Source organism: Narcine bancroftii, chromosome 12, assembly GCF_036971445.1.
Source record: "Narcine bancroftii isolate sNarBan1 chromosome 12, sNarBan1.hap1, whole genome shotgun sequence".
Taxonomy (NCBI): Eukaryota; Metazoa; Chordata; class Chondrichthyes; order Torpediniformes; family Narcinidae; genus Narcine; species Narcine bancroftii.
The window spans coordinates 82,665,175-82,692,757 of record NC_091480.1 but is presented as its reverse complement, the minus strand read 5'-3'; the positions used below and the strand labels follow the sequence as shown (position 1 = coordinate 82,692,757).

Sequence of the window (27,583 nt, the reverse complement as noted above, 5' to 3'; positions counted from 1 at the left end):
AATTAAAACAGTAGTTTTCATACTTTTTCTTTCCACCCACATACCCCTGAAGCAATCCCTTACTAATCACAGAGCACCTATGGCATAGAGAATACTTAAAGTGGTATGTGAATGGAAAGAAAAAGGTTGAGAATCACTGGAATAGATGCTGCTTCCCTAAGACACTGTCTCTTGTCAATGCTCTCGTTGGAGTGAAGACTGATGCCAATAATGTCACAGGCCGAGTTAACAATTTTCTGTTTTTTTTTCCCTGTCCTGAGTGTTGGCACCCCCGGATCAAAGAGTGATACAACCAGCCAGAATGCTCTCCACGGTACACCTGCATAGGTTTTGAGAGACTGCAGTGACGTACCAAAACTCCTCACAATGTATAGCCTTGTGATTGCATCTACATGAAGCACCAGGGCAGATGCTCGGAGATGCTGACACCCAGGAATTTGAAATTCTTGACTCTCTCCACTACTGAGCCCTCGCTGAGGACTGGTTCGTGTTCTCCTGATTTCCAAGATTTCAGAATAATATTAAGAGTAAACCAGTGAAACAAAAAACTGTTTAAAACAGAAAACTTCGATAGTGATACTCACCAAAATGAATATTCACAAACTAAATTGAGATTCACCCCCAATAAATAAGGTGGAGAAGTTTGCAAAGTACCTCATTGAAAATGTCATAAGACGGAAATGTGATTATTTTGGTGTCCAAAAGATAATTCTCCTACTCTGAATTCCTGGGACATGATAACCCAATTCCTCAGGGTAACCTGCTCATCAACCTTGAAGACAATACGCTGCCTCCGCAAGGCCTTCTGGGAATTGTAGTCGCTCCTCAACCCCAACCAGATGAAGTGGCCTGCCTCGGACTACAGCTGCCGGGAAAGGGCATTCCTCGCGGCGATTGGTCCCTTCTTTCGCTTGGCGCCTTTGCAATTGGTCAGCTCGTGTCACCCGACGGCTGGCGCGGTGTTCGTATCTCCGATTGGGTGAACGGCCCTGTCAATCGGAGAGATGTTCCCACCCTCACGCGTCGCTTCCGGAGGAGGAATGGGCGGGTCGGCAATGTGAAAGCGGAAAGGCGGAAGTGGAGGTTGAGAGTCGGGCCTGGAGTTATTTTTTTGGGTAGAATAAATATAAATCCTGAAGCTGGGAATTGGAGTGAGATACGAGTGGGCGAGGGCGACGTTGTTGCCCTGTTGTCGTCGCGTGAGTATCTGTTAGTTGGGTTGGTGGCTCGTTTGAGGGAGGAAATGCTCTCTGTGTTGTGGCTGGGGCCAAGTGGCAGCAACACCGGGCATTTCCACCCCAGGAACCGAGGTGAAAGGGGATTTCATGGCCTCCTCCGCCCCAAAATGTTGGCAAGAAACTTCACGGTGGAGCCAGGTTTCAATGACACTGGTGCAAGGGTCTGTGTCCAACCTGCGTGGTCATGGTGCCTTGTTCCTGGTTTTTACCATGACGCTGGATATCTTCAGCTCCATTATTTTTAGGAAGCTCGCATGTAAACAACATTTGGAAGGAGCCCTGGATGTTTCTGCTCTGAGTCAGCTGATTTTTTTACAAAAGTTTATTGTGAAACAGTTTTGAACACGGTTCGAAAGTTTAACCTCCAGGTGTAAACTATTTTATTTCTGGTTGGAACAAATCTCTCTCGTTCAGTTATCAACTCTCTCTTCCTCTTTTTTTTCCAGTTTTCAATTTATTCCTGCACCTCAAATCCAGTCGAGTTCGTTTGCCTCTCGGAATCTGCTTTCTCTGTGGCTCTATTAACTTTCTTTTCTCTGTCTTCAGTATTTTTCCAAAAATATCAGTTCTTTGCAATGCATGAAAACTCTTCGACTTTTACATCCTGTGCATTCAAGTTGGTGCTGGAGTGTTTTTGCCAAGATGTTTTAAAATACCCTGTGATGAATTGGTCTTGAGCCATTTATTGAGGTAACTTGATCAGTGAAGGTTGTTTGTGTCTTTTGTTTATGTGCAGAATATTGATGTAAAATCACTATAATTATACATTTGTTTTAGGAATTCAAAGTGTAGTAAAATTTGAGGTTATTTAAAGAAGTAGATACACACTTTCTAAAACTTAGTTGCCTTTTCCTGCACCTAATCAAATCAAACAATTATGCAATTGCACATTTCTGCACAAGCAGGGTTTTTGTACTTCGATTTGAGTGAAGGGACTTGCTATTCCACAATTCTTAACCTACAAAATGAAATAAAAACGGGAAGTGTGATGTTAAGTGGTGTATGAGACAGTCAGAAGAGACCAGGCAGCCTATTGTAGTTAACATTGATTTTGGTACTCTACAGGATGATGATGCAGGATAAGATGACAGACTAATTGATAAAATGTTTGCTTCATGACTGTCAATTCCTTTTAATTCATTAAAGTTCTATAATCTCAGATTTTGAATTAAATAATTACCTATCTTTCAAATCAATAAATTCTGCTGAAGGAAAAAACAAAGACTTTTTTTGTACTGAAATACCAATTATTTTTATTTCCAGAGATGCTACTAGACCTGGGTGTTTTGTGTTTATTCTGACTTTTTTTCCATTATCTACAGGCTTTTTTACTTTAAAGTTCTTTAAAGTGTATATGGGAATGAGCAAGTAATTTTGTATGACTATTATAATGTGAAAGTATTAATGGTTAGGCTAAAATCTGCAGACAATGAGTGTGTGGCAAGTGCATTGCCATAAGATGACACCTTCACCATCACTCAGCTTCCTATTTGTCACTATAATTGCTTGTATTTTATTAGCTTTAACACTTTTGACTCGGTGTCCCTATTGATCAGGGACTACCAATGAGCTCGTATACACCGTGTCCCCATTTTCTGAGACGGTTTCATACCCAACCACCAGCTGGTTTGTACTGTAGTTTACCCATGGACCCAGTCAGAGTGTATATTATGAAAGGTTAAAAATGGCTGGAGTCCAAAGGGTTTATTCATTAGCAAAAGTACTGTATACCTCTTGACTGCAGGAAAAGCATGAAAGCAGATTTATTCTTGACCAAATAAAATATTTGACAAAATGTTACATTTGCATTTTGTTTTATTCACAAGCTGAATTAAACAAATGGCAAAGATGAATTATTTTCATTTGGCTTTGTCATAGTCATATAGTAACATTGTTTTGTAAGATGCAGGAAGTAATCCTTTGATCAACAAATAGAAATCATCTCGTGTAAAACATCTCAATTCTGGGTACAGATAACAAATTTCTCACTGTATAACACCAAAGAGAAACTGATTGAAATGGCAGTCCTATTTTCATTTCAAAGTGATTCAAATGATAATTGATGTTGACTGTGGAAGATAATAAGTTAAATTATTTTGCTTAAAACTGAGAAGATTAAGGAGAGATGCGGGGGGGGGGGGGGCAGGGGTGTCTGGATTAAATTCAGTTATATTTGATAAATCAGGTAAAACTTAAAATTACCAAGTTTCAGTCATCAGAGGAGAAATGTTGGATCTAAAAATCGTGCAAGAATTTTCTCAGGCAGAGTAACAAGACTTAGAATTCATTGTTGGAATAGATGGTGGAAGGAGATTTGGAATTAACTTTCAAAAGTACATGGCATGTAGAGTTTAAACGGAAATGTGTAAGGGATACAGGAATTGAGCTGAGAATGACAAATTTAAAGGTTAAAGACCCAGATGGCTGTTTCCTGTGATGTGATTTTTTTTTTTCTTAATGTAATTGCTAATATTGCTTTGTTGTAGCTCAGTTGTTTGAGATGTATGATCAACGTTCCATTTGTCTGCTTGAAAGGCTACTGTACCTGCAAACGACCTTCTGTGATTCATGCACAAGCACTCCTGAGTCCTACTGCATGGCAGCTTGCTGCAATTGCTTGATATTTAAATAATCTAATTTTTCCCATTTTTTTTGCTTCCAAAGTTGTTAAGCCCACATTTGCCAACATTGTGCTCCATCTGCCAGACCCTTGCCCGCTCACTTAACGTATCCATATCTCTCTGCAGACTCTCCATATCCTCGGCATAATTTGCTTTTCCACTCAATTTGGCGTCATCAGCAAACTTAGAAATACTACACTCTATCCTTGCTTCCAGATCGTTTGTGAACAATTGCTGGCCCAGCACCGACCCTTGTAGCACTCCGCTCACCACTGCCAACCAGGAAAATCACCCCTGTATCCCAAATCTCTGCTTTCTATTGGTTAACCTCTCATCTATCCTTGCTAGTGCATCACCCCTCCAACTCTATGTGTAAAAGACTTGTGTACAAGTCTTTTAAGTGGTTCCTTATCGAACACCTTCTGGAAATCCAAGTGAACAATTCTTGAATAAAATCATTCAAATAAAAGATGAATGATTGCAAAAATTAAAGTGTTTTATTCCGACTGGGCATTTCATCTAAAATATTTTTGCATTTATTTGCAAAGTTGTTTTGTATTTTGACAGGGTTTTCCAGTCTTGGGAGCAGTTGATAATTCAGCAATGCAATTCTGGAAATGAAAATAATTTGAATGACATTAGGGTTGGTGACATCTTAAAACTGGAGAGTGAATTTTCAACAGTTCATCTTGTGAATCATCTTTTTTATCATGGATTTTCTTTTGTCAAGTTTGATCTGTCATCCCTTTAATTTCCCCAAAATGTTTTCCAATCTGATGGGAATAGAAACTATCCATGATTCATCCAAATGTATGTGCACTTGGTTTCTTTGTTCTGTTAAATTGGTTTTAGGGGTGTTACCTGTTATGATCTTAAAGTGATTGACTAAAATGGACTTTTTTTGTAATTTCCTATGGCATACAAGGAAGTTGAAATGCTGAGCATGTACCAGATATAGCTCAAAGGCAGGACGGAATGTGATTCTTGTTTAACTGAATTGTTTATCTTAAATATGCAGGATACTTTGGTCTGCTGGGATTTTGTTTTGGGCTTGTGACAAGTTTTAAAAATGTGTTGAGTCAGAAATGATAACTGCAGATGCTAAATATCTGAAATAACAAATGCTGGAAGCACCAAGTAGGAGAGGCAGTATTTGTAGAAGAAATAGTTCAGGTTTCAAGGGAAGTACTCATCAGAATTCTCACCAGAACTGGCAAATGCTGCCAAACCCATTTCCAATAAAAATAAATTGAAAATTTACAGATGCTGAAATATGGAGCAGACAAATATAAACAAAGAATCTTCAGCAGACAAATATGAACTTGAAAAATGACACATTATATTCCTTCTGGGCATCCTTAAAATGAAAAGTACAATCATTAATTTTATGCCCCTCCCCCCAACTGTTCCACTGTTTCTATCTCTTATAACACCTGTACTTTTTCTAACTTTCACTCCTTCTTCCCCCACCACCCCTCACTGCTTTCTCCCTCGTCTCTCCACCTCTTGGACCATCTATCATCTCTGGGCCTTTTCCTCAGCTTCTTTCCCTCTTTAAATGTGTGGCTTCAACTTCAGATTTATCAGCGTACATACGTGAATCACTTACAACCCTGAGATTATTTCTCATGAGGGCAAGGCAGAATTAGGTAGCACTTAGGCAGTGCAAAAAAAAATGTATTCAAGGTACACATATAAATAAATGTAAACAAACTGCAATACAAAGAAGAAAAAAAATCAATAAAGTGCAAAAGTAAGGGTCCTTAAATAAATCCCTGATTGAGTTTGTTATTGAGGAGTCTGATGGTGGAGGGGTAAGTCTTTTGGCAGCTATACCTCTTTCCTGTTGGTAGCAGCAGGAATAGAGCATGTGCTGGGTAATGTGGATCCTTGATGATTGCTGCTGCTCTCTGATGTTCTTGGTGATGGGTAGGGTTTTGCCTGTGTTGTCCTGAGCTGTGTCCATTAGCAGGGCTTTCTGCTCAGGGCTTTTGATGTCCCCATACCAGATGCAGTCAGTCAGCACTTTCCATCACACATCTGTAGAAATTTGCCAGGGTTTCCAATGTTACCAAACCTCTGTAAACTCCTGAGGAAGTAGAGATGCTGACGTGATTTCTTCTCAATGGCATTACTGTGTTGGGTCCAGGAAAGATCCTCTGAGGAACTTAAATTTGCTCACCCTCTTCATCTCTGATTTCCCCCAATGATCACTGAATCGAACACCTCTGGTTTTTCCATTCCTGATTAGGAAATGTTTTGTATCCAAATGAGTTGTGTTCATGATTCATCCAGATCTCCAATTGTCGTTGAGTTTTATTTTTCTATCTGGATTCTTTTGACATTAATCAATTTTTATTTCCCCTCACCTTAGTTATTTTTCTGGTTGCCTAGATATTACAAATGATGTGTTGGAGCATCAACACTTAAAAAATAAAATGATGTAAATGAAATTGAAGGCAGCAAAAGTACGAAAGCTAACTTCTTTGACACAAAGATTGGCAAGTTTGACACCTTGTAAATAGGGTAAGGGAGTAGAAAAGGATCTGGCAAATATAATACAATGAAAAGTATTGATTGGAGAACTTTAAGATGAGACTGATCTGTTGCCCTGATTCTAGTATGCAGGTATAGGAAGTCATTAGGAAGACTATCATGTTTATTGCTAGGGGAAATGAACGTAGAGTGCAAATAAACTTCAGATATTTTAACATGAGAAGTGACAATTGAAGTGAACAATATCCAGAAGAGACTGGGCAGGGTTGGTGTGGAGTTTCCTTCTGTGGGGAAAGTCTAGAGCAATGGGTCACTTTTTAAATGAGGCAATATCTTTCCACTGGTCACAAGTCTAGTAGCATACTTCCAAAAAGTGCAGAGAAAGTGGAGCTTTTGAATATTATTAAGGCAGAGGTTGATACTTGATCGATGGGATGGTGGAGGTGGGGGGGTCACATTACAATTGGATCAGCCAGAATCCGACTAAATGACAACTGAGGCCCAGAGTGGCCTATTCTAATTTGTACGATATTTAACTTGCATATCTGGCATCAAAAACTGCTGTGGAGTTTATAATTGACTGCTTAAAAGAATTCTGCTTCTTTGTATACATGACTTTAATTTTGCATGTCTGGTTACTTTAAAATTGGATAAATGTGACTTACACTATAATCTTTATGGACATGGTAATAATGATGAAAGATGGATGCGCTGAATATTATTTTTATGCAACCACGGATGCTTAATTCTTGATTGTTGATTATCTTTTAAACACTTACAACAGCACTTGCAAGGCCACAAATCTGAAAATAATGTTGTTTTTTCAAATTCACACCAAATCTTTTGGTTCTTGAATTCAAACAGCAGATTTTGGCTTGCATTCTGGCTTGAGAGAAAGGTTTTGCTATCTTTTTGTCCCTGGTTGGGATCTTGTTTAAAGGCTGCATTTTATTGCTGGTTCCAAATTAATGGTGATGAGAACATGCTTAATGTTTTTGAGTCACCGCAAGACATTTATAAATTAATATAAGGAGTTTTGCATTCTCCCTGTGTCTGCATGGTTTTTGCTGGGTGCTTAGATTTCCCCCCACCCTTCAAAACATATGGGGTTGTAGGTTAATTTGGGTGTAATTGGGTTGAACAGGTTCAAACGATCGGAATCTGCTCTTACCATGGTGTAAATAAAACAAAAATTAGACAAGTTGGTTTTGGCAGATTCACTTTGCTAACAAATCTGTGGGCTTTATAGCACTTCAATTTGTTTTCTCCCTCTTACTAATAGATCAGAAATTTATTGATTCCAAGCCCTCTGGCATCAGTTGTAGTTAGTTAGCTAGTTGCTGTTTGACAATGTGAAATCAAAGGGCTTTCACTCAAAAAGGGAAATGGGCAATTGAAGTAGTTTGGATATTAATGGTTTCTTCTCAAATCTCACTGGAATGTTAATGTACCGTGCTAGGCACAAGGAAGTACCTGTAGTATTGATTGTACAGATATAAAATGGCTTCTATTTCTATCAGTCTGAAATGTTCCCCTCTGTCCAGATGCTATTTTACTTGGTGAATACTTCTCACATTTTCAGATTTGACCTATTTGTGAGAGTTTGCCGTCTCGAGCAACTAAACCAGTTAGACTGCAGAATCTACTGATTCCCAGTCCATGGAAGACCTTGTCCTTTTGTGGATGGTTGACATGTAGGCGAGTTGGCATTTAAAGCCTCGAGACAGACATATACACATACGCTCATCAGAAAGATGATTCCGGGGGAAAAAGGAGAGAAAATGACACTGTGTATATTCAAGAGGGAAATGTTTGTGTATTTTGGTCAATATAGTTCATAGTGTGAAAAAAAATTATAAAAAAAAAAGAAATGAAGATGATCCAAAGATGGGCACATGTATGATAAATCTCTAAGTTCAAGATCAACATACCTAAAGCCTCACCAACTGAATATTTTGGTTTACTTAGCTGGACCATTTTCCTAAAATCTATTGCTGCCAACTTGCCTTTCTCTTCTAATTTCTCAGTTTCCCATTATTTTTCTTCAAAGCAAAAACTGATATTTGAGAACTATTTTAGTTTCTCTGGCATAATTTTATTCCCTTGTATAACATTTTCAAAAATGTTAATTTCTCAATTTCTAACGGGATGAAGGGTTTTGGGAAATGTTCGAGGCATGGAATTAAGTAGAATTTAAAAAATTTAAAAAAAAAAACAGTTTCAGGGCAATTTTTAATTTTTAAAAATTTAGATGTACAGCACAGTAACAGGCCATTTTGGCCCATGAGTCCATGTCACCCAATTTGCACCCAATTAACCTACACCCCTGGTACATTTTGAACAGTGGGAGGAAACTGAAGCCCCCAGGGAAAACCCATGCAGATATGGGTAGAAGATAGGATTCATACTCTGGTCCTGATTACTGGTGCTGTAAAGGTATTATGCTGACCACTATGCATTTCTCCATTTTTACTTTAAACCAGTTTGTGATGTTTAGATCTGATCCATCTTGGGGATTTGGGGCAAATATTGGTTTTGTTTTCAGTTTCTGAAGGACTAGGGTTTCTACTGTACCAAGAATTTTAACACGAGTCAAATTCAGTAGGGGCAGGAGCAAATAATGCAAGTTGCATGTGTAATATGCAAGGCTTATACTGTGACCTTACTGAATTGTTAACTAATTTTGCGTGGATTCTGCAGCGAGGCTCTTTTGGAAAGTGGTCTGTCTGCTTGGTTCCATTTCTCTTCTGTTGTCGTGTCCCTACAATTTATTTTGTTGAGTACTTGCCAAGTTCTCAGTTTTCAATACTTTAAATGTACTCAATCCTAAGCATGTGATTTTTTTTGTTGTTGCTCAACTACTTTATGGACTTGGGCTCTTTCCATAAACATTTAAATTTGTGTCATCACACTATCAGTAATCCAATCATTGAAAAACATTTCATTTCTATCCAAACTCTTTATCTTTGAATACATCTATCAATTCTCCCCATCACTTCTGATGTGAAGTGAAACAAATCTGTCTAGCCTATTGATGTAACTGTACTCTCTCATTCTGAGAACTCTTCTAGGAAATATCTTTACAGCCTTAACAAAACCTATATAACTATTCTAAAATACATAGGATTTTGGAGAGGGAAGCAAATTTTAGGGGAGACATCTGGAGTAAGTTTTTTTTTAAACACAACGTAGTGGGTGACTGGAATCCATTGCTGGGGTGGTGGAGGCTGGTACAATAGGGACATTTAAAAGGCTCTAAGGCTTGTGAATGCAAGAAAATTGGAGGGTTATGGGTGTGAAGGTTTTGATTGTTGAGTAGGTTTATATCGGTCATCACAACAATGTTCTGTACAGTACATTTGTTTTGGTAAAAGGTGATTGATTCTCGCATCTTATCAAAATTTTTGACTATTGTAAAAGAGTGACATTTCTTCATGGCTAGGAATTGTAATCATTGGGACTGAGATGGGGAGCTTGAATGTACAGCAAAAATTTGAATGAATGCATGGAAACACCAATCTCCACACTTTGGGGTTTACAATTAGAGCCTAATTGGCTATTGTGATCTTGCTACTCTTGGACTAGGATAACCAATGGATTGAAACACTTGAAAAATTTGATGCCGGTCTGTGTGATGGAAATGATTAGATATAGTTTGACATTGCAGAGATGAGAGTTGGTTTTTGGCAATGGCACAGTGATGTTTGGTTATTTTCCCCCACTTGACTGTGACCGCAAATATCCATGGAGTTTGTATTTGCTATGACCTCTATCAGGAACTTAGATTTGGATTGGTCATTGTAAAACACGATGAGAGAGAAATACGATTGGTAATGCGTACCTGGTTAGTTTACTCTTGGCTATCAGGAACTTAGATTTGGATTGGTCATTGTAAAACACGATGAGAGAGAAATACGATTGGTAATGCGTACCTGGTTAGTTCACTCTTGGCTATCAGGAACTTAGATTTGGATTGGTCATTGTAAAACACGATGAGAGAGAAATACGATTGGTAATGCATACCTGATTAGTTCACTCTTGGCTGCCATACTGCTCAAAGTTCATTTCTCTTTTTTAAAATCAAGATTTTTGAGTCATGTTTGGTTAAGAATGCTTTTAATTTCCTTAGTATTCTACTCTATGTTGATGTAACCACATGAAATTTGGAGGCTGTTTCACCATGGGAAGTAGCATCGGTGTTCTATGTAATTCTGTCTAAGGAACAGAAACAGTAGTGTTCCACTTCACACTTTTTCTAATTCGAGCTCCCGCCACATGCAGCTTTGCACTCCCATGTGAGGTGATCTATTCCAGCACCTTCCTGGGATTAACTGGGAAGTTTCTTTCTAATCAGTTTGTCCCAGTGTTTTAGTAAGGCTAAAGTTTATTTGTTTTCATTTGTTTAATTGAGTTTGGAAACATTTGGATAGTTGTCAATGCTTGTTGGGTGATGTTGCTATGTCATCCATTTTGTTCCCTGCCTTGAACATGGGTAAGTGTCACAGCAGTAAAAGTGAGTTGGACTGTCCAGGAGGTTTTGGTTTCATTCTCTTAATCTATAGATTCTTTGACTTGATTACAAAAAGTGAAAATGAGTTTCCAATCTTTTTTAAATTGGTGATTCTTGAATAAAGCCAGCACATGTTGAATTTGCCACAGATGAAATTGAACTTTTGGTTGCATTCCCATTTATGAAGGTTTAATTTTATTAACATTTAGAAGAAATTGGCAGGTTGCTGGAGGTTTACCAGTGCCTGTTAGAATTAAAAACACAACGCTGGAGAAACTCAGCAGGTCAAACAGCGTACTCTGTATAGCAAAGATAAAGATACATAACTAAAGTGTTGGTGGTGGGGGATGAGCCTGTGGGATCCAGCAGCGAGGTCAGGACTGCAGTAAGTGCTCGTCGAGAGCCTCGTGGTGAGAGTCTGCATTGGAAGCTCTAGCTCGAGGGCAGCCGGGGCCTAGGTGAGAGAAGTTAGGAGCTCTGCCTGAAATGTTGATTACTCAATCTTGTCTTTGCTATATAAAGTACACTGTTTGACCTCTTGAGTTTCTCTAGCGTTGTTTTTACTTCAACCATGGTGTTTGCAGACTTTTGTGTTTTATTACTACCAGTCCCTGTTAATCTACACCAAGTTGGTTACTGACGTTGGGGATGTGGTAAATAGTACAAGCATGTGGATCAAAGGTTATTAACATAAAGGATTACCTTTTGACCCCTCCCAACAGATAATATTGAACCCAAGTGTGTAATGTTTATGTGGAGGTACTTTATCTAAAATTATTGCACTTCAATGTGGAGTAACCAGTTGAGTGGGGTCCATTCTTGTATTGAAAGATTGTCCCATAACATGAATAAAGAGAAACAGTAAAGCCATATGTTGAACAGCCAGATGTTCAGATTTTGAGTCAGTTTAGCTCATTTTCAAAATTAAATCTTCTCTTCATTTTGCAAAATATTTTTAATTTTAAACTAGAATTTCTGGAATAAATCTACCTATTATTTGAGATTTTTTCCCCCCCTCCCCCCAAGGTATTTGAGCTGGTTGGCAATTCCAAATATCTGTCCACATATTTTTAAAAAAAAATGAATGTTTTAAAAAGGCAAACATTGACTGAAGGAACTGATTACTTTTAGCTGCTTTGATGTATTTTACATAATAGCTGAATACGTCTGAGATTGTCTGATTTCAGAAGCTAAGCAGGCACAGTTCTGGTCAGTACTTGGAGGGGAGACCACCTAGGAACACCAGATGCTGTAGGTTTCTGAGGGGTGCTGAACAAAGTGGCAACTCTGTCTCACAGTAAACAAAAATTAAAAGAATTTCATGCATGTTAATGTAATATTACATGACAATTATGGAACCTTTGCCTTTACAGTGACTATTTAATCTACTTTGATTTCAGTGGCTCGGGTAGCTATGTAAGCAATGAATAGCTTGATCTTAAACCATTGTCCACTTTAATCCTCTTCGGGTGATTGACAATGAAATATGCGATACAGAGATGATGTCGCCAAGCCAAAGTTTAAAATCTATTTCCACAAAGTGATTAAAACAGTAGAAAAGTAGAGAGCTACTCATGTTGGCAACTTTTCGTACAGCGCTGTCCAAATTTGGAATGTGAAAACTAAGCTTTTGCCTTTTTATTGAAACATTTCTGAAATAACAATGTTTTTGATTTACCTCCCAAATTTTAAAGAAAAACGTCAGTTTGTCCCTGTATTGTGGTACTGAGACAATCATAATGTGATTGCTAACAGCAAATTGCAAAGCAGGAATCACTTTCTTAGGGCAGTTTAATGCTGATCTTTATCCATGTTACTTTTCATAAACCAGTAACAGTTTAATGGAATTGGGGGTTGTTGAACAGAGTTTTCACTAGTGCTGCAGTACTAATGTATAATTAATGTAAAATGTACTAATGTTTAGATTACTGGCATTCTCCAACTGTCCCTTTTATGAAGGATCTATATCATGTCCAGACTGCAAAGTCTTGCAATAAATTCTGCATCAGGTTCAGTGCAATGTGGACTGGAGGACTTTTACCTGTGCTAAACATGTTTAACCCAAGTGCTGTTGAGTCAGCAGAGATTTTTTTTAGACCGGCGACTTCCCAAATCAACCAATGTTTGAGATTATTTTGTATTTTTAACAGTTTAAAGTCAAAAATTAGTGTATTTATGTTGGGGGTTGTAGTTCCAGAAATTGTTCAAAAGAGGTGACTTTCTTCCTTTCCAAATTTTGCATTCTGAATATTATTAAAAACATTCAAATGTGATTTTTGGACCTATCGGGCTTGTGTAAATATTTGTATAATTTGACAGTGATGTCTTGGCCTGCTTTTAATTAATGCTGTGGAAGTGATAATTTGGTAAGATGGTTTTGCATAGAGGTGATTAGTCTTGTCAGAACCATTTGAAAATGTCAAGCCTATTGCGAAAAATTTGATTACAAATCAGTGTTACCTCCCACCCCAAGAAATTGCTGATGGCATAAAGGCAAACTTGTTGGTGCAAGATTTAGCTGTTTGAGGGAGTTGAACTAACATCCTAGTTGATGTATTTTTGGTTGATGGTGTCGTTCTCTGAAAATAATTGTAGTTTTTTTTAAATGTTTTATTTTTCACACCATAAATCACATTAACCATGGTACACACTTTTTCCTTATACAGTGCCATTTTCTCCCCCCCCCCCCCCCCATCCCACCTCCCCCCCCCTCCCGTCCATTTAAGGTATAAAATCTGAAAATAATTGTAGTTGAGAATTTTTCAGCTTTGTTCTTCTATAATCTTGGATCTTTGTTAACAGAGCCTTCAGCTGCATTTGAATTTAAAATCTTTCCCTGATCTATTTTGTCTTGCTGCATCTGTCTTAATCTCTGCTTAAAAAAAACCTACCTCAATTTTCCTCTTACTCCATTTCAGAACATTTTGTTTTCTTAATATTGCATTTAAAGTATCTACAGGCTACCATTTCAAATGGGCATCATTTGACAATCTCAATAAATGATCCTAGCTGAAACTGATCAGTTCTCTCCATGGATGTTACCTGACCTGTTGAATTCCTCCAGTCTCTTTGTATGTCATTTGACAATCTTTGATTTATGGGGAAAATTAAATTATGGCAACATTAAAAACATCTTTCGGTGTGGTATAATATTTGTATTTTTAATATTTGATCTGCACATTCTTGTCCTAAACTTTTCTGCCATGGAGCAAAGTTTCTAACTATTCATTGTAACTTGCCACTCATAATTTATAAACCTGAGGTTGCCATTCAGGTTCTTGTTTCAATGAAAATAAACCCATCTGTCCATGTATAACTATGGCCCTCCATTCCAGGTAATATCAGGTAAATCTCTTCTGCATTCTCCATTGATACCACATCCTGTACTGTGGAGAGCAGAATTGTTCACAATGTTGCATCTTAACTCTTGGGCTAGATGCCTTGGACTATGAAGGAAAGCATACACCATCTTTGCTACCCTGTCCATCTATGTCACTTTGAAGGAGTTGTGGACTTTACCCAAGGTGTCTCCACTACAATTGCAGCTAATGTCCCTGTCATTTAGTCGACATGGCCAATCAGAATTTGACCTCCCGAGGTGCAATACTTCACACTTTGGGAAAAGAGTGGTGACGCTGCTGATAGAGTCTGAAGCCCCTTTCACACTTGCATCCCTGTAAACCGGCCATTCAGTGTCCCGGGATAGGAATGGGGGTTTGGCCTTTCACACTAGACCACTCCTAACTGGGACACTGAAAGCTTTCACACCTGCATTTGGTCTGTTCTACCTTTAATAGGAAGTGCCTGCAATGTTGCTGTCTGTTTCACACTTGCCTAATCTCAACGTCAGCTTCTGCAGATGCCGGGGATTGGCGTGAGACGACGTCATCTCACGCCAGCGTTGATCAGATTTTGCTTTCAGACTTGCCACTTTAAAGGCTGACTGGTGTTCGATTCCTGGGATCACTGGCAAGTGTGAAAGGGGCTTTAGTCTGCCTTGCGATAGACTAAAGAACATTTCATTTACTATCACATTTTCTGTCTTGTAACATGACCATAAAATATTGAAATTCCACCTGGCATTTCAGCTGATCTATATCTGCTGAATCCTTAGACAATCTTTGCCATCTACAGATTTGCCCACCAAGCCACCTATATTCTTATTCAAGTTACTTGTACACATTACAAACAACTTTACCAGCATCAGTCCCTGCAGTATGCTGTTAGATTTCCTGTCAGTAAAACACCCCTCTGCCACCATCTTTTAACCCACGCAAATTTTGAATCCTATTTGCCAACACGTCTCCAATCTGTTGTGCCCCACCCATCTGGGGAATTTATCAAAATCCATATTAATGTCCATGTAAATAATATTTACTGCTCTGCATTAAATTTTCTAGCAACTATCTTCAAACAAAATGTGGTCAGATTTGTGAGACATAATTTCCTCTGCACAAAATTATGGTTATTCCTCCTAATCAATCCATGCTTCACCAAGTGAATGTAAATCCTGGCCTTCAGAATCTTCAACTTTCCTATCAATGATTAAAAAGGTTTACTGGTACATAGTTTTCAGGCTACTGTTGGAAACTGCATTACTCATTCCCTTCTGTTCCTCTTGAACAAGAGGACAAAGTTATCTATCCTCCTGTCTCTTCCTTCCCTGCTTAAGAAGATGCAAAAATCTTCTGAGTCCCAGCAATTTCCATTAGCACCCTGAGATGGATTCTGTTCGGCCTTGGGGATTTATCTTCATTCATTCCTTCCCATTATTATCTGTTACTTATATTTTCCCCTAATATTGATGTGCTCCAGAACGTTGGGGTACCTGTGCCTTAGCTCTTCAAGCCTTCATTTCTTGTGAATGGGAAGTATCATTTAATATCTTGTATCACATGGTTCCCTGAGAGGCCCTCTTGCTTCAATATATAGTAAAATCCCCATTATCTGGAATTCAAACAGCTGACAGCCTCAAGCAACTGGCAAAAAAAAAAGGAAAATAAATGGGTTTTTTAAAAAAAAAATTAAAATTGCTCCCCACCCCCATCAGTTAGTTTGCAAGGCTCAAGCAACCAGAAAATTTACTTGTCAGTCATCTACCAATCCCTATAGGTGCCAGATACTGCGGGTTTTTCTGCACTTGTGATTTCTGGATTCTCTTTAATCTTGCTTGTCAAAAGCACTTAATGGCTTTTTGTCCTCACTTGCTAAATTTTCTCCTATAAACCTCAAGCACTTATTCAATATAAATGTCCTAAACTGATCAAACCTTCAAAGTTGTTTTTTTGTAATCCTTGCAAACAAAACATTTCCCTTTTGCTATTTATGATAAGAGTGAAGCTACTATTGTGGTATTTTCTTTGATTAAAAATCCTGATTTGTAATCTGGTGTCTCCTGTTCGTTTGTTTAGAATCATTGATCCTGATCAATTTGTTTTATGATAATTATGGATTGTAACTTTACACATCCTTAAAAATCATCTCCTATTGACATCTCAATTAGATTACCCTCTTATCTCTATGGTATTGAGTTATTAAGACAATTATATTCATTGTGGAGACTCCAAAAATCTATAATTGTGTTCCACCTCCTGTTGCAAAGCTCCATTTACCTATTAAGCTGATGTCCTCTTTTATCCTTGAGCTATTCTGCTTTCGACCTCCCTTTGAAACTACTTTGCTTGCAGCATTCTTCATGACTCCTAAAGAATCTTCCTTCTCCAACCTTGTACTTTGACCTGCAACCCAATTTTTCGTCCTACCATGTACCCTGTTCCCAAAGTTACTTTGCTGGTAATAGAGAGTTTTGTAAGTTCACCCTGGGCCTCTTGAATCTCCTTGTTTCCTCCCACATCTTAAAGGTGAGTCCGTGGAAGGTTAATTGCCGACTATAAATTCACCCCAGTGAAGGGTAGTAGTTGAAGAATTGAGGTTGCTGATGGTCATTTGAAGAATAAATCACAGGAAATGAATGGGGATATGGGATAGCTCCAAGAGCTGATTAAAGCTTGTTGGGCTGAAAGTCTCCCTTTTTAAGACCTTGTAAGGTCAGAGTGTATGTGCAGAACATCTGGCCTAATGTTCAAATCATCGAAAACTTGTGTAGTGGTGAAGATTATTAGATTTTTCTTGCATGGGAACTTGAATGAAAGAGAATAACAACTGCAGATTCTGAAGTCAGCATCTACAATGCATAAAATAACATCTCGTTCATCAAATTTCTTAAACTTTTCTGTGCATTGGGCTGGGTGTCTGTACAACAAATATTTCATGTATTATTAATTGTGTTTTACAGTACCAAACTTGCTGACAGCTGTGTCTGGAATCCCTGCCTTGACGCATCACTTCTGCTGTTGAATCTCGGAACTTTTCTGCAAGCCTCTGCACTTTAGGCCATGGCGGGTCGGGGTCGGGGTGGCACGGCTCGATCCAATGGACCAGCTGCTGGAAACAAAATCTGTCAGTTTAAATTGGTTCTCCTGGGTGAATCAGCAGTGGGTAAATCCAGCCTTGTTTTGCGCTTTGTGAAAGGACAGTTTCATGAATACCAAGAAAGCACAATTGGAGGTAAGTGAAAATTTACAGTCAATGTTTGAATCATTTGGTGAGGTCACTCTGATTTTAGCATCAATTAATAAGGTAATCAGCCAATGCTGCTTGATGCAGCGAAGGTTGTGCAATGAGTATGCAGGACAGAGTGGTTAATGTAATGGTTAGCACAACACTGTTACAGCACCAGTGATTCGGGTTAGAATCTGGAGCTGTCTGAGCTTGTACGCTCTCCCCATGTCTGCGTGGGTTTCCTCCCACATTTAAACGTACTGGGATTGTAGGTCATTTAGCTAGGATTGGGTGGGACAGGCTCATGGGCCAAATGATGAAAGTCTAAATTTTCAATTTATGCAGAGCCCTGTTGCCCTGGGTTTGGGCTTGCTGGAATTTCAGACTTTTATGGAGCCATTTCTCAACTTGCATGAAAATATTACTTTTGTCTTCCTAAATTAAGCATTTGCACCTTATGGAGCAAGTTTGACATTTCTGCTGTCTGTAATGAAATTAGTCAGATCGTTCGCTTTCCAAGGCTCATCACATTTGTTAAACAAGAGATAATGCACCATAATAACAGCTTCCTGTGCAAAGCAGGGATGTGAGTCGACTGCAGTCCTGGTACTTCAAGTTGTCAAGTCCCAACTCCTGAATTTGTACTGCCAGCTTGAAGTTTTGCAAGATTGATTTTTTTTGTTAATGCTCTGGTTGTAAATTTGTGTAAATACACCTTTGATAAGTTTATTGTTCAACAGCGTTTGGAAATGGCTTCTAAACATGAAAACCAGCACGAGAGAGTTGTCTGGTGACCATTGGTAATTTATTGTTCTCCTTGTGAAATGGAGTTTTCCGGTCACAATTTTGGCATTTGTCATGAGGGCAAAAGTTGCACTTGAATAAATTGAAGCAGGAGCAGATGTTAAAAGGTAACATTTCCAATGGTTGGGTTACTGAAACATGCTGTTTACAGACAGTCAGGATACAGAGCATGGAACATTACGGCAGTGTACAGGCCCTTCAGCCCATGTTTTGCTGACCTACTCCACAACAATCTTTTTTCCCCTTTCGCACTCCCATAACCCTCTTTTTTTCTTGCATTCATGTGCCTATCTAAGAGTCTTTTGAATGTTCCTATTGTACCAGCCTCCACCGTGCTTGGGGATGTATTCTAAGCACTCACGGCTCAGTTTTTTTTAAAAACTTGCCTCTGACGTCTCCCCTAAACTTTCCTCCGCTCATCTTAAACAGATGTCCTCTAGTATTTGTTATTGTTGTCCCAGGAAAAAAGTCTAAACCCCTCATAATCTTATTTACCTCTATTAAGTTACCTATTATCCTTCATTTCCCCCCCCCCCCCCACCAAAGAGAAAAGCCCTAGCTCTGTCAATCTTGTTTCATATGAACTTTATGGGCATACATATGTTTGTATCAAAAAATGTGCTGCTTTTAGTTGATAATATCAAAATTATGCAATATTTATCAAGAGTGGCACATTTCTCGCAATTAAATGAAAGGAGGTATAACCCCATTCCAGCATTTTGCAATTGATGTCACTGTGGTATGAAGCAAGAAGACAAAGGACCCATAATCAACGGAAAAGCAGCACATTTTTTGGAGCAGATGGTGACAGTATTCAGTCAGGAATTCCTAATCTCTAATCCCACTTCTGGGAAGAAGAGAATGTACTGAATATATCGGAGGCAGTTTTCAAGAAAGGAGATCAATTTGATTGCAGTCCACCACTGAAAAGGCTGTTACCAGAGTTGTTTTCCTCCATCGTCCCCTCCTGTAAAAGAGGAACTGTCCAGCAACACAGTGACTTGCAATTTGATAAGTAGGCTAATTTAACTGAAAAAAATGCCTGATTTTTACCAATTACTGGCATTAATTGGGAGGAACAAAAATCTGAACTAAAACAGATTGAATATTTAATCTAAGTATGAACAAACTCTGACCACATCAAGTTTATTTATTAATTATTTACTTGGTGTGGTGGGGGGAAGAATGTTTAAAAAATTACAGTGGAAAAAGATAGCACTGCTGGTGCGGCCCTACAGAGAGTTAGGAGGGACTCTTCTGCAAATACCAGCAGCTCTGTACAGGCTTTAACAGAGTAGATGGTGATTTATATTAAACTCTTCCGACTGCAGGGTCTGGGCCCAAGATGGCAGTGTCTATGTTTGGCAACAGCCTTTGGGATTGCAGATTCCAAGGAAGCAGTGGACTGGTTCAGAGCACAGCAGGATTCCCCCCCCCCCCTCCCCTCCAAAAAAAACCAGGTTTGAGAAGAAGCAGAGATGACGACCCACAGGGACAGTGAAAAACACAAGCAGCAGGTTGTTGTCTTGAGGCGAGAAACCCATGCAGGTTTTGGACTGCCGATTTTGAGTTTGGATTGCCAGTGGCTTGGGCTGGAATTTGTGAATATGGAGGCTGTAGGAACACTGGAGATGAATTCATGAACACCCAGTGACTTTTGGGGGGGGGGGGGGGGTGGGGGAAGAGAGAGATTATTTTCCTTTTTTTCCCCCAAGAGATGCCCAGCAATTTCTGCTGATGGCAAATCTGTCTCCCTAATGGCAGAATAAAGCAATTTTTTAGTAATATTATACCTGTTTTATCACATGACAATAAAGGAATCTTGAAATTTTCAAACAGCAGATATCCCACGTCACTGTTCAACGCTTTTGTGCAGGCTATTAAGTTATACCACACAACATCCAATAAGTTCTGTTATATCAAATTCTCAGTCTCTAAGGTAATTTAAAATATTTGTGCAAAAAGAGAGGCTTGAGCTTTTTTGGGGCGGAATATTGCACATGGGTAACGATGGTACTGGGTCGTAAGAAGCTGATGTGAAGCAGCTAGTAAGCTTGAATCTCCAGCTATTGTAGATATTTCCACTTGTCATTCTAAGCTCTCATTTAATGTAGCAGTAACAAGTTTACTTTCTAGAAGTATGCATGTGAAACTTGGCATAGGGCCAGCAGGAATACTGGCCTATCTTTAAACAGTTTAGGTGAATCCAAGTTAAATGGAGAATTTAATTTCTCTGCTGTTTGTCTTAATTTATCAGTTTAATTAGTTTTATAAAAGCACAGTTGTATCAAAAATCAAGTATGCCACGCAAATTTGCAAACTGCGTGAAATGTATTAAGATATTGGAATGATGTTGAAACTGTTTTAATGTGGGCTAACTGCTCAATTGAGTCGGTCAATAAGAGTATTTGTACAAATGAAGGCCATGGTACAAATGTATCACATTTTAATAGATTTCCTAAATTAACTGCAGTGTTTTGCAATGCAAGATTTGGCAAAAGTAAAAAAAGATGAATAATAATGTTATTAATGGCTGTGCAACAAGTGCTAGCCAAGGTTATAGGAATCCAAGTGATGCTGTGGGAGCATCTTTGAGTTTGTTTAGTATCTCAGTGTATGGAGGAAAGAAGCTAGTCGCATTCAGTCTGGATGTAACTGCTGTGGTGGGAATTGAACCATGGTGCCTCTATAGTTGGTTCAATTATCTGAATTTCTAGTCCAATAATTTAACCCATGATCCAATGCAACATCTGACTGCAGGTTCATCCAATTCTGCAACCTAAAGTGGGATTTGAACCAATGAGTTGGAATAGAATTATTTGTTACATGTACCAAGACAAAGTGAAAAACCTTGTTATGCAGTCAAGTCAACTTATCCTTGAACACAACAGTACAAAACAAGTCCATACTATGATCTTAAAGTTCAATTCAAACAATGCAAGGACAGTATTTTGCCAATGGTCTAACAATGGGGTCGAAAATATCCTTGAATCTGTGGTGTTTTCAAACTCTTATCTTCGCTGGGGGAGTAGTAGAGAGAGAGCAGCAAGGTTACTGCATTTTCAGTCCCATGGGATCTACAGAATCCACAGTATGAGAATGGAGATGAGGACAACTTTTGTTGAGCTGTTAACCATCTCTAATGACTGAGTTCAACCATTTTGACAGTGGTCAAGGAAGTACACCAAGTGCCTCTACATCCTCATTTGGAGGAAATTTGGCATGTCACCTAGGAATGAAGCGGTCAGGTGTATTCATTAACTTGTTGCAGACAGCCTGCAGTTCAGTTTAGGCTGCAGGCTGGCTGCAAAAATGTCCAGGGCTGCTGCAGGAAAAATTCTGGATGGGAATTAGTTTCTAATTCCAGCCTGAAACTTTATACACCACCTGTGTTGCAGGAATTTTCTGAGAAATTCCTGTGATCTACTGGCAGCATTTATTTTTAAAAAGCATATTTGATGAGCAGATGTCATCTACTGAAAAAAGTGCTGGTTTTTGGAGGTTGCTGGTGTTCGGAATCCCAGATAAAAGATTAGGCACCTCCTAGCAGAATAGCTGCATTAACATTGAATGTCAGGAAGGGAAATGGGTAATTGGGAAAACTGATCTTATTCAGTTACTTTGAGGTCGAATTATAACTGGTTGTACTTTGGTTTTTAATTGTCTTTTGATGGAATGTTCAGCAATTTTAAGTCTTTGGAGTATGGAAATTTGCCAGTAATTTTAAAATTCTACTTGAAAGGAAGAGAAGTATGAACATTTGCACTTCAACCTATGGTATTTAAAATGTTTTTGCCAATACCAATGCAAAACATTTTGACCAATTTGCTCATTTTATTCACAATCTTTTTTTTGCATTGAACAGTTGCTCAAAGCCTGAACAAGACCATTTCTTGAGTAACATCCCATTGGATTATCCAGCGTTGTATTGCCCAGGATTAAAACTGGACCATTTCCTGTACTGAGGGCCTTTAGAGTGTGATTCTAGCTTGATATTTCCAATTAAACCTGATTTTTGAAGGTGGAAGGATTATAACCATGTATTTTGAACTTTTCAAATGTTTTGTATGAGATCTGAATGCATTGAACTGAATTAATGATCTATCAAATATTACTTCCAGCTGCCTTTCTAACACAGACTGTCTGTTTGGATGACACAACTGTTAAATTTGAGATCTGGGACACTGCTGGGCAAGAAAGATATCACAGCTTGGCACCAATGTATTACAGGGGGGCACAAGCTGCCATTGTGGTGTATGATATAACCAACACAGTAAGTGATACCCGTTTCTTTGTTTTGTATTTCCTTCCCATCTCTTTCTGAGCGTCAACAGCAGCCATGACTTTACTGAGATGGGGACTGAACCTCCCCAGGTAGACATGCTAAAACTATCTTCACTAATGGTGCTCTCTTCCTTTTTTAACATGGCTGTCACCACTGTTTCCATGCATCAAGGTTTTCATCGTAGAAAGTTCTTTGTATTGCCTCTTAGAGCCGTATGCAGTCCCACCCACCCAGAGTATGAAACAAAGAACTGATAAATTGATGCTGGTGTCTGAATCTCAAATTCAAATGTGGTGGGCACATTTGAATAATTTTTGCCTGCTTAATGGACTCATTAACCACATAACCATTTACAGAGCGGAAACAGGCCATGTTGGCCTTTCGAGTCCGCACCGGTTCACTGATTTTGTGCGCCCTCTTCAGGCATTGGTGATTTTGAGTGTAGTGTATCTCACATGATTATTTCCCTGGCCTCTGCACATGAAGTCATTGACCCTAGCCTTGCCATTACTAGGCCTAGCAGTTCCATAAAATTCTATTCCAGCACATTTACTCTACCTTATTGCTGTACTAATCCTGCCCTAGCCCACATTGTTCTCCCCATGTCACTTTTGGATAACCCCTAGTTTCTACCCCTCACATAGTCACTAGAGGCAATTCACAATAGTCAATTAACTGACCAAATTGCCACTTTGGGATGGGGGGGGAGAAACTGGAACACCTGAGGAAACCTACATGGAGAACATGCAAGCTCCACATAACACTAGCTGACAGAATTGAACCTATTTTGGAACTGAGGCAGAAGCTATAGTAAATCATGAATGAAGTCTTATTGCTTGGGCATTCGGTCATGTGCCATTGCACAGTAGAATATGAAGAGCCTTCCAAATTCTGGCATGGGTTAAAGCTGCAGACTTGCACCACATTGACTGAATGTGAAATTAACAACTTGTCAACAAAAGGCAATTGTTATAAATACAAACAGCCAATACTGAAAATCGTATTAAATGATTTATGAAAGTGTAACTTGGAGAACTTGGTTTCCCTTCAAATTCACTGAACTAATTGCAGTGGTTTTAATCACAAGCTGTGCGTCAACTAAATCTAATTTACTAAGGAAAAACCTTGCCTTTATTTGGAGCTTTTGTCAAATAAGCAAGAACTGCTTTCATTTCCTCCTGATTACAAGTAACAGAAGGCATTAGAATATTCTGTACTTGAAAAATTAACTTCAAAGATTCATTGTTGTTTTTATTTTATTTATAAATCCCATATAATCAGTTGCATTACATTCATTCACAATCTGTCATACATGGCTTTTACAAGTTTTAAAATCAATAGAAAGAAAAAAGAAAAGAAGCCCCCACCCAAAAAAAATCATTATTTTCTTGCTTGATAAAGCCTTTACACATGTGGCTGAAGTACTAGGCTGAATTAAGGCCAGTATTGATTTAGATCTGGTTTTGACTGCTACCCCCTCCCCCCACCCAATCATTTCACACAGGCAAAAGATTTGGTGCATTTGACTTGCAGCAATTTTGTTGAGATTAGTCATAACTGATCTTGTAGCTTTTGTAGCTGACCTTGGTTGCTCACTTCTGCAGTCAAACTTTCTCAAAATTTGGAATATTGGTGTGAATTTACTTTGTGTATGTAACAGTTTTCCCAAATTCATTTTTATGTGCCTGAACTAGATTTAGTTGCCCAGTTGTACTTTGAATGTCAAGTGTGAAACAGTTAACATAACTCTGCAATGGAAATTGAAAGACTACATCACTTATGGATAAGTTTAAGACATTTGGCCAATCATCTTAACTTAACCACATTGTTCCACTTGCTATGTAAGTTAATTTAATGTTTAATTTTTGAAGGACACATTTGCACGAGCTAAGAACTGGGTAAAGGAACTGCAGCGACAGGCCAGTCCAAATATAGTGATTGCATTAGCTGGGAACAAAGCTGACCTTGCAAATAAAAGAACCGTGGAATTTCAGGTAAGTCGGGATAAAATTGCATCCATGTATTTCATTGGTTGCCACTACCCATTTCCAACCTCGTCAAAAATTCATTCAAACATCTCAGAAAATGTTCTTGCACATTTGTGTTTGCATTTCAGAAGTGTAGACCTCAAATGCTTGGGCTTTGTTTTAGAATTGAACTTATTTTCTCTTGCAGGAAGCACAAGCATATGCAGAAGACAACAGCTTGCTGTTCATGGAGACATCAGCAAAGACGGCAATGAATGTGAATGAAATATTTATGGCCATAGGTAAGTATTTTTCTTGATTCTCTTAAATATATTTTCTTGTCTCATGTCACTTGAGTTCCTTCTGAAGTCAACAGCTTTCAAATTGTGTTTGAATTTGAGAAATCATTTTGGTTTGCATCTTTGCCCTTACTGATGGCACAGGTTTGCTGGATTGCTCCTTTTAAATGAGCTAAAAGCTCATCTAATATGGGATGGGACACTGTCTTTGTGTATCGATGCTAAGCTAGTAGAAGCGAGTTGGGAACTATCCAGCTAATGTAACCTGTGGAGAAAATAATTGGGCTATTAACATGCTTTATTTGCACTGGATATTTTCCTGTTGATGGAAAAAAAATCATAACTATGTGGAAGCCTTGAAGGAAATCTCTCCAACCACCATCTGATTTTAATGCACCTTATGGCTATCTGCACATTGCATTTCTAATAAATTCAGAAACTGCTAGAAAATTCAGCGGGCCAGGCAGCATCCGTGGAAAGAATCAGTTAATATTTCAGGATGAGGTTCAGATAAAGGCTCTTCTCTTTCCATGGCGCTGTCTCATCTGCAAAGTATTTCCAGCATTTTCTATTTTTATTTCAGATTCCAACATCTGCAGTTTTTATTAAAACCTGTCTCCAGACAAAAATTATCTGGAGGTCTGCAGACAGTATATAAATGTACTGAGACTGGTAGACACAACACAGGAGGAACTCTCCAGAATATATGTGTTTCCAAAGATGTTTCCTGTCTCAAGGACAAAGCAGAAAAGATGCATGGCCATTAATCTAAAATGTGGTCTTTGTTTCTTGATTTTTTTTTTAAACTCCCACATGGGTAGGAATAATACTGCTCAATAAATAATACCTTTGACATTTGGATCAACAATTTCTCAATAGATTATACAAAACTAAATGTGTTGCAACAACTGTTTTCATTGAACCTTTTATTCCAGCCAAAAAGCTGCCGAAAAATGAGCCTCAGAATGCAGGTGGAACTTCAGGCCGAACCAGGGGTGTGGACCTCCAGGAGACCAGTCCGCAGAGTCGAAGCCAGTGCTGCAGTAATTAAACTGGTAACTGGCAGGTCTCCTCAGAAAGCCCGACCGGAATTCCCCTTTACCACTCGCACTTACCGCAAGAGCAGCCGCAAATCGCTGCACTGATTCTTCACACCGCTCCAGTCACCCAGGAGGAAATCCACCAACGCGTTTTCCACATGAAATCAAAAATTAAGTCTTAAATCACTTTTAATATCAACCTTTTGCCCTTCCCTTCTAATTCCAGTGGCGGATGCATGCACCAGTTACTTTGAGGCAACTTTACCTGGGTCATTACTTCATTTTCAGACTCTACAATCTTGTATAAATATATGGAGAGCGAAAATTTAAAAAAAAATAGATTAGATGTCTTTTTGTGAAAATCTGCCTAAAGAACTACTTAGTACACAACTCCTCCAATTAATGTTAACAAATTAATTTAATACGGGAATCAGCGGTTAAATGCTCGTGGTTTTGACCAAATCGCAATTATGAATTTTGAAAAGGATCTCTATTTGTAATGTCAGTTTTCTTTGTTTTCAATCGGTAAACCATTGTCCATTCAGTACCTTCCACTATAGCTGCTTTGTTCTTCATCCTTGTGTTTGGAAAGCATGGAGTTTTTTGGTTTCTAATGTTATGCACATTTCTGTTCAAATTTCTGCAATCTGTAAATTTTTCAGTGTCCATGGAGGTGATGTGTTGTCCCTAATGTCAGCAATTGCATTCTTACACAGTGCTCAGATTATGAGGTGTTGCTGTGACTGTTGGCAGTGAAAGAGCAAGTTTGTCTGTGTGAGAGATGCCAGTCTGTAATACAAAAATCTGTAATTTGACAAATAAAACTAGAGGGAGGTATGAATGAACTCCAGTTTGTATTTGTTCTATAATAAGGAAATGTAACAATTATCAACTCCATTGGAAATGCAATACAAGAGATAACCGTTAACTAACCATGTCATTTATGTCTGGAAGTATTAACTTTACAACAGTGAAACTAATAAGAATTTGTTTCAAAGTCTGCTTCAAATGTAGTATTGCACACTGGAAGTGTTAATGGCATCTTTAGATATTGCTGTCAGTCAGTTTGGAACAGGCTAATGTGACAAGGATTTCAAATGTCAAAACTTTGGAAAATTGTTCTTCAAACAGGTGGTGATGATGAAACCCAATGTCCTGCAGCAGTGAATAAGTTTGTTTTCACTAGCTTCTGCAATCCTAGTGTTAGGATATTTTGTGCTGAATACAAAAGGGTTGGGAGCTTGACCTGTTACTCAGAGCATTTGTAATAATTGCACCACAATCTCAGTACGTAGTTTCCAAATGATTGTATCCGATTGGTATCCAGTGTGGCTTTGTACATGCCACTGTATCGTCCTTTAATGTTCTGGAACGGAGGCACACTTTGATAGCCAGGCACTAGTGGTTTAGTACCCCAAAGAGGAATGCTAATTACTTTTAATAAACTATCAACTTTTTTTAAAAAAAAAAAAAAAAAAATGCTGTATCTACTTTCCTTTTACGAACATTATGTACTTGTAATGAACAAAACCACTCCAGTTTGAAGTAAGGTGCTGTGGTTTCCTGAATAAGGCCTTGGTTCTTTAAATGTTCAGAGAACATTGATCTCTATTAGAACACACCCCAACATTTTTATAAGATTGAACTATTTGCCATTTAATGCTTTCAATTCCTTTAGGGGTCAAAGCAGCAATTCAATAGGTTCAACTATCTTGCAATTGTCCAATCTAAAATGTTTTTTTTTATTTTGTATAAAAATGGG

The 27,583-nt window shown here is 38.5% G+C and overlaps 1 protein-coding gene across 1 annotated transcript; it reads left to right on the top strand.

The window, feature by feature from the left end:
- Positions 1–1,036: 1,036 nt before the first annotated feature.
- Positions 1,037–26,666, top strand: rab5c (RAB5C, member RAS oncogene family). The gene is made up of 6 exons (XM_069907240.1): positions 1,037–1,199; positions 17,161–17,432; positions 22,352–22,503; positions 24,387–24,509; positions 24,691–24,784; positions 25,717–26,666. The coding sequence occupies exons 2-6, from the start codon at positions 17,261–17,263 to the stop codon at positions 25,830–25,832; spliced, it is 657 nt and encodes a 218-aa protein (XP_069763341.1). The 5' UTR covers positions 1,037–1,199; positions 17,161–17,260; the 3' UTR covers positions 25,833–26,666.
- The last annotated feature ends 917 nt before the right edge of the window (positions 26,667–27,583 follow it).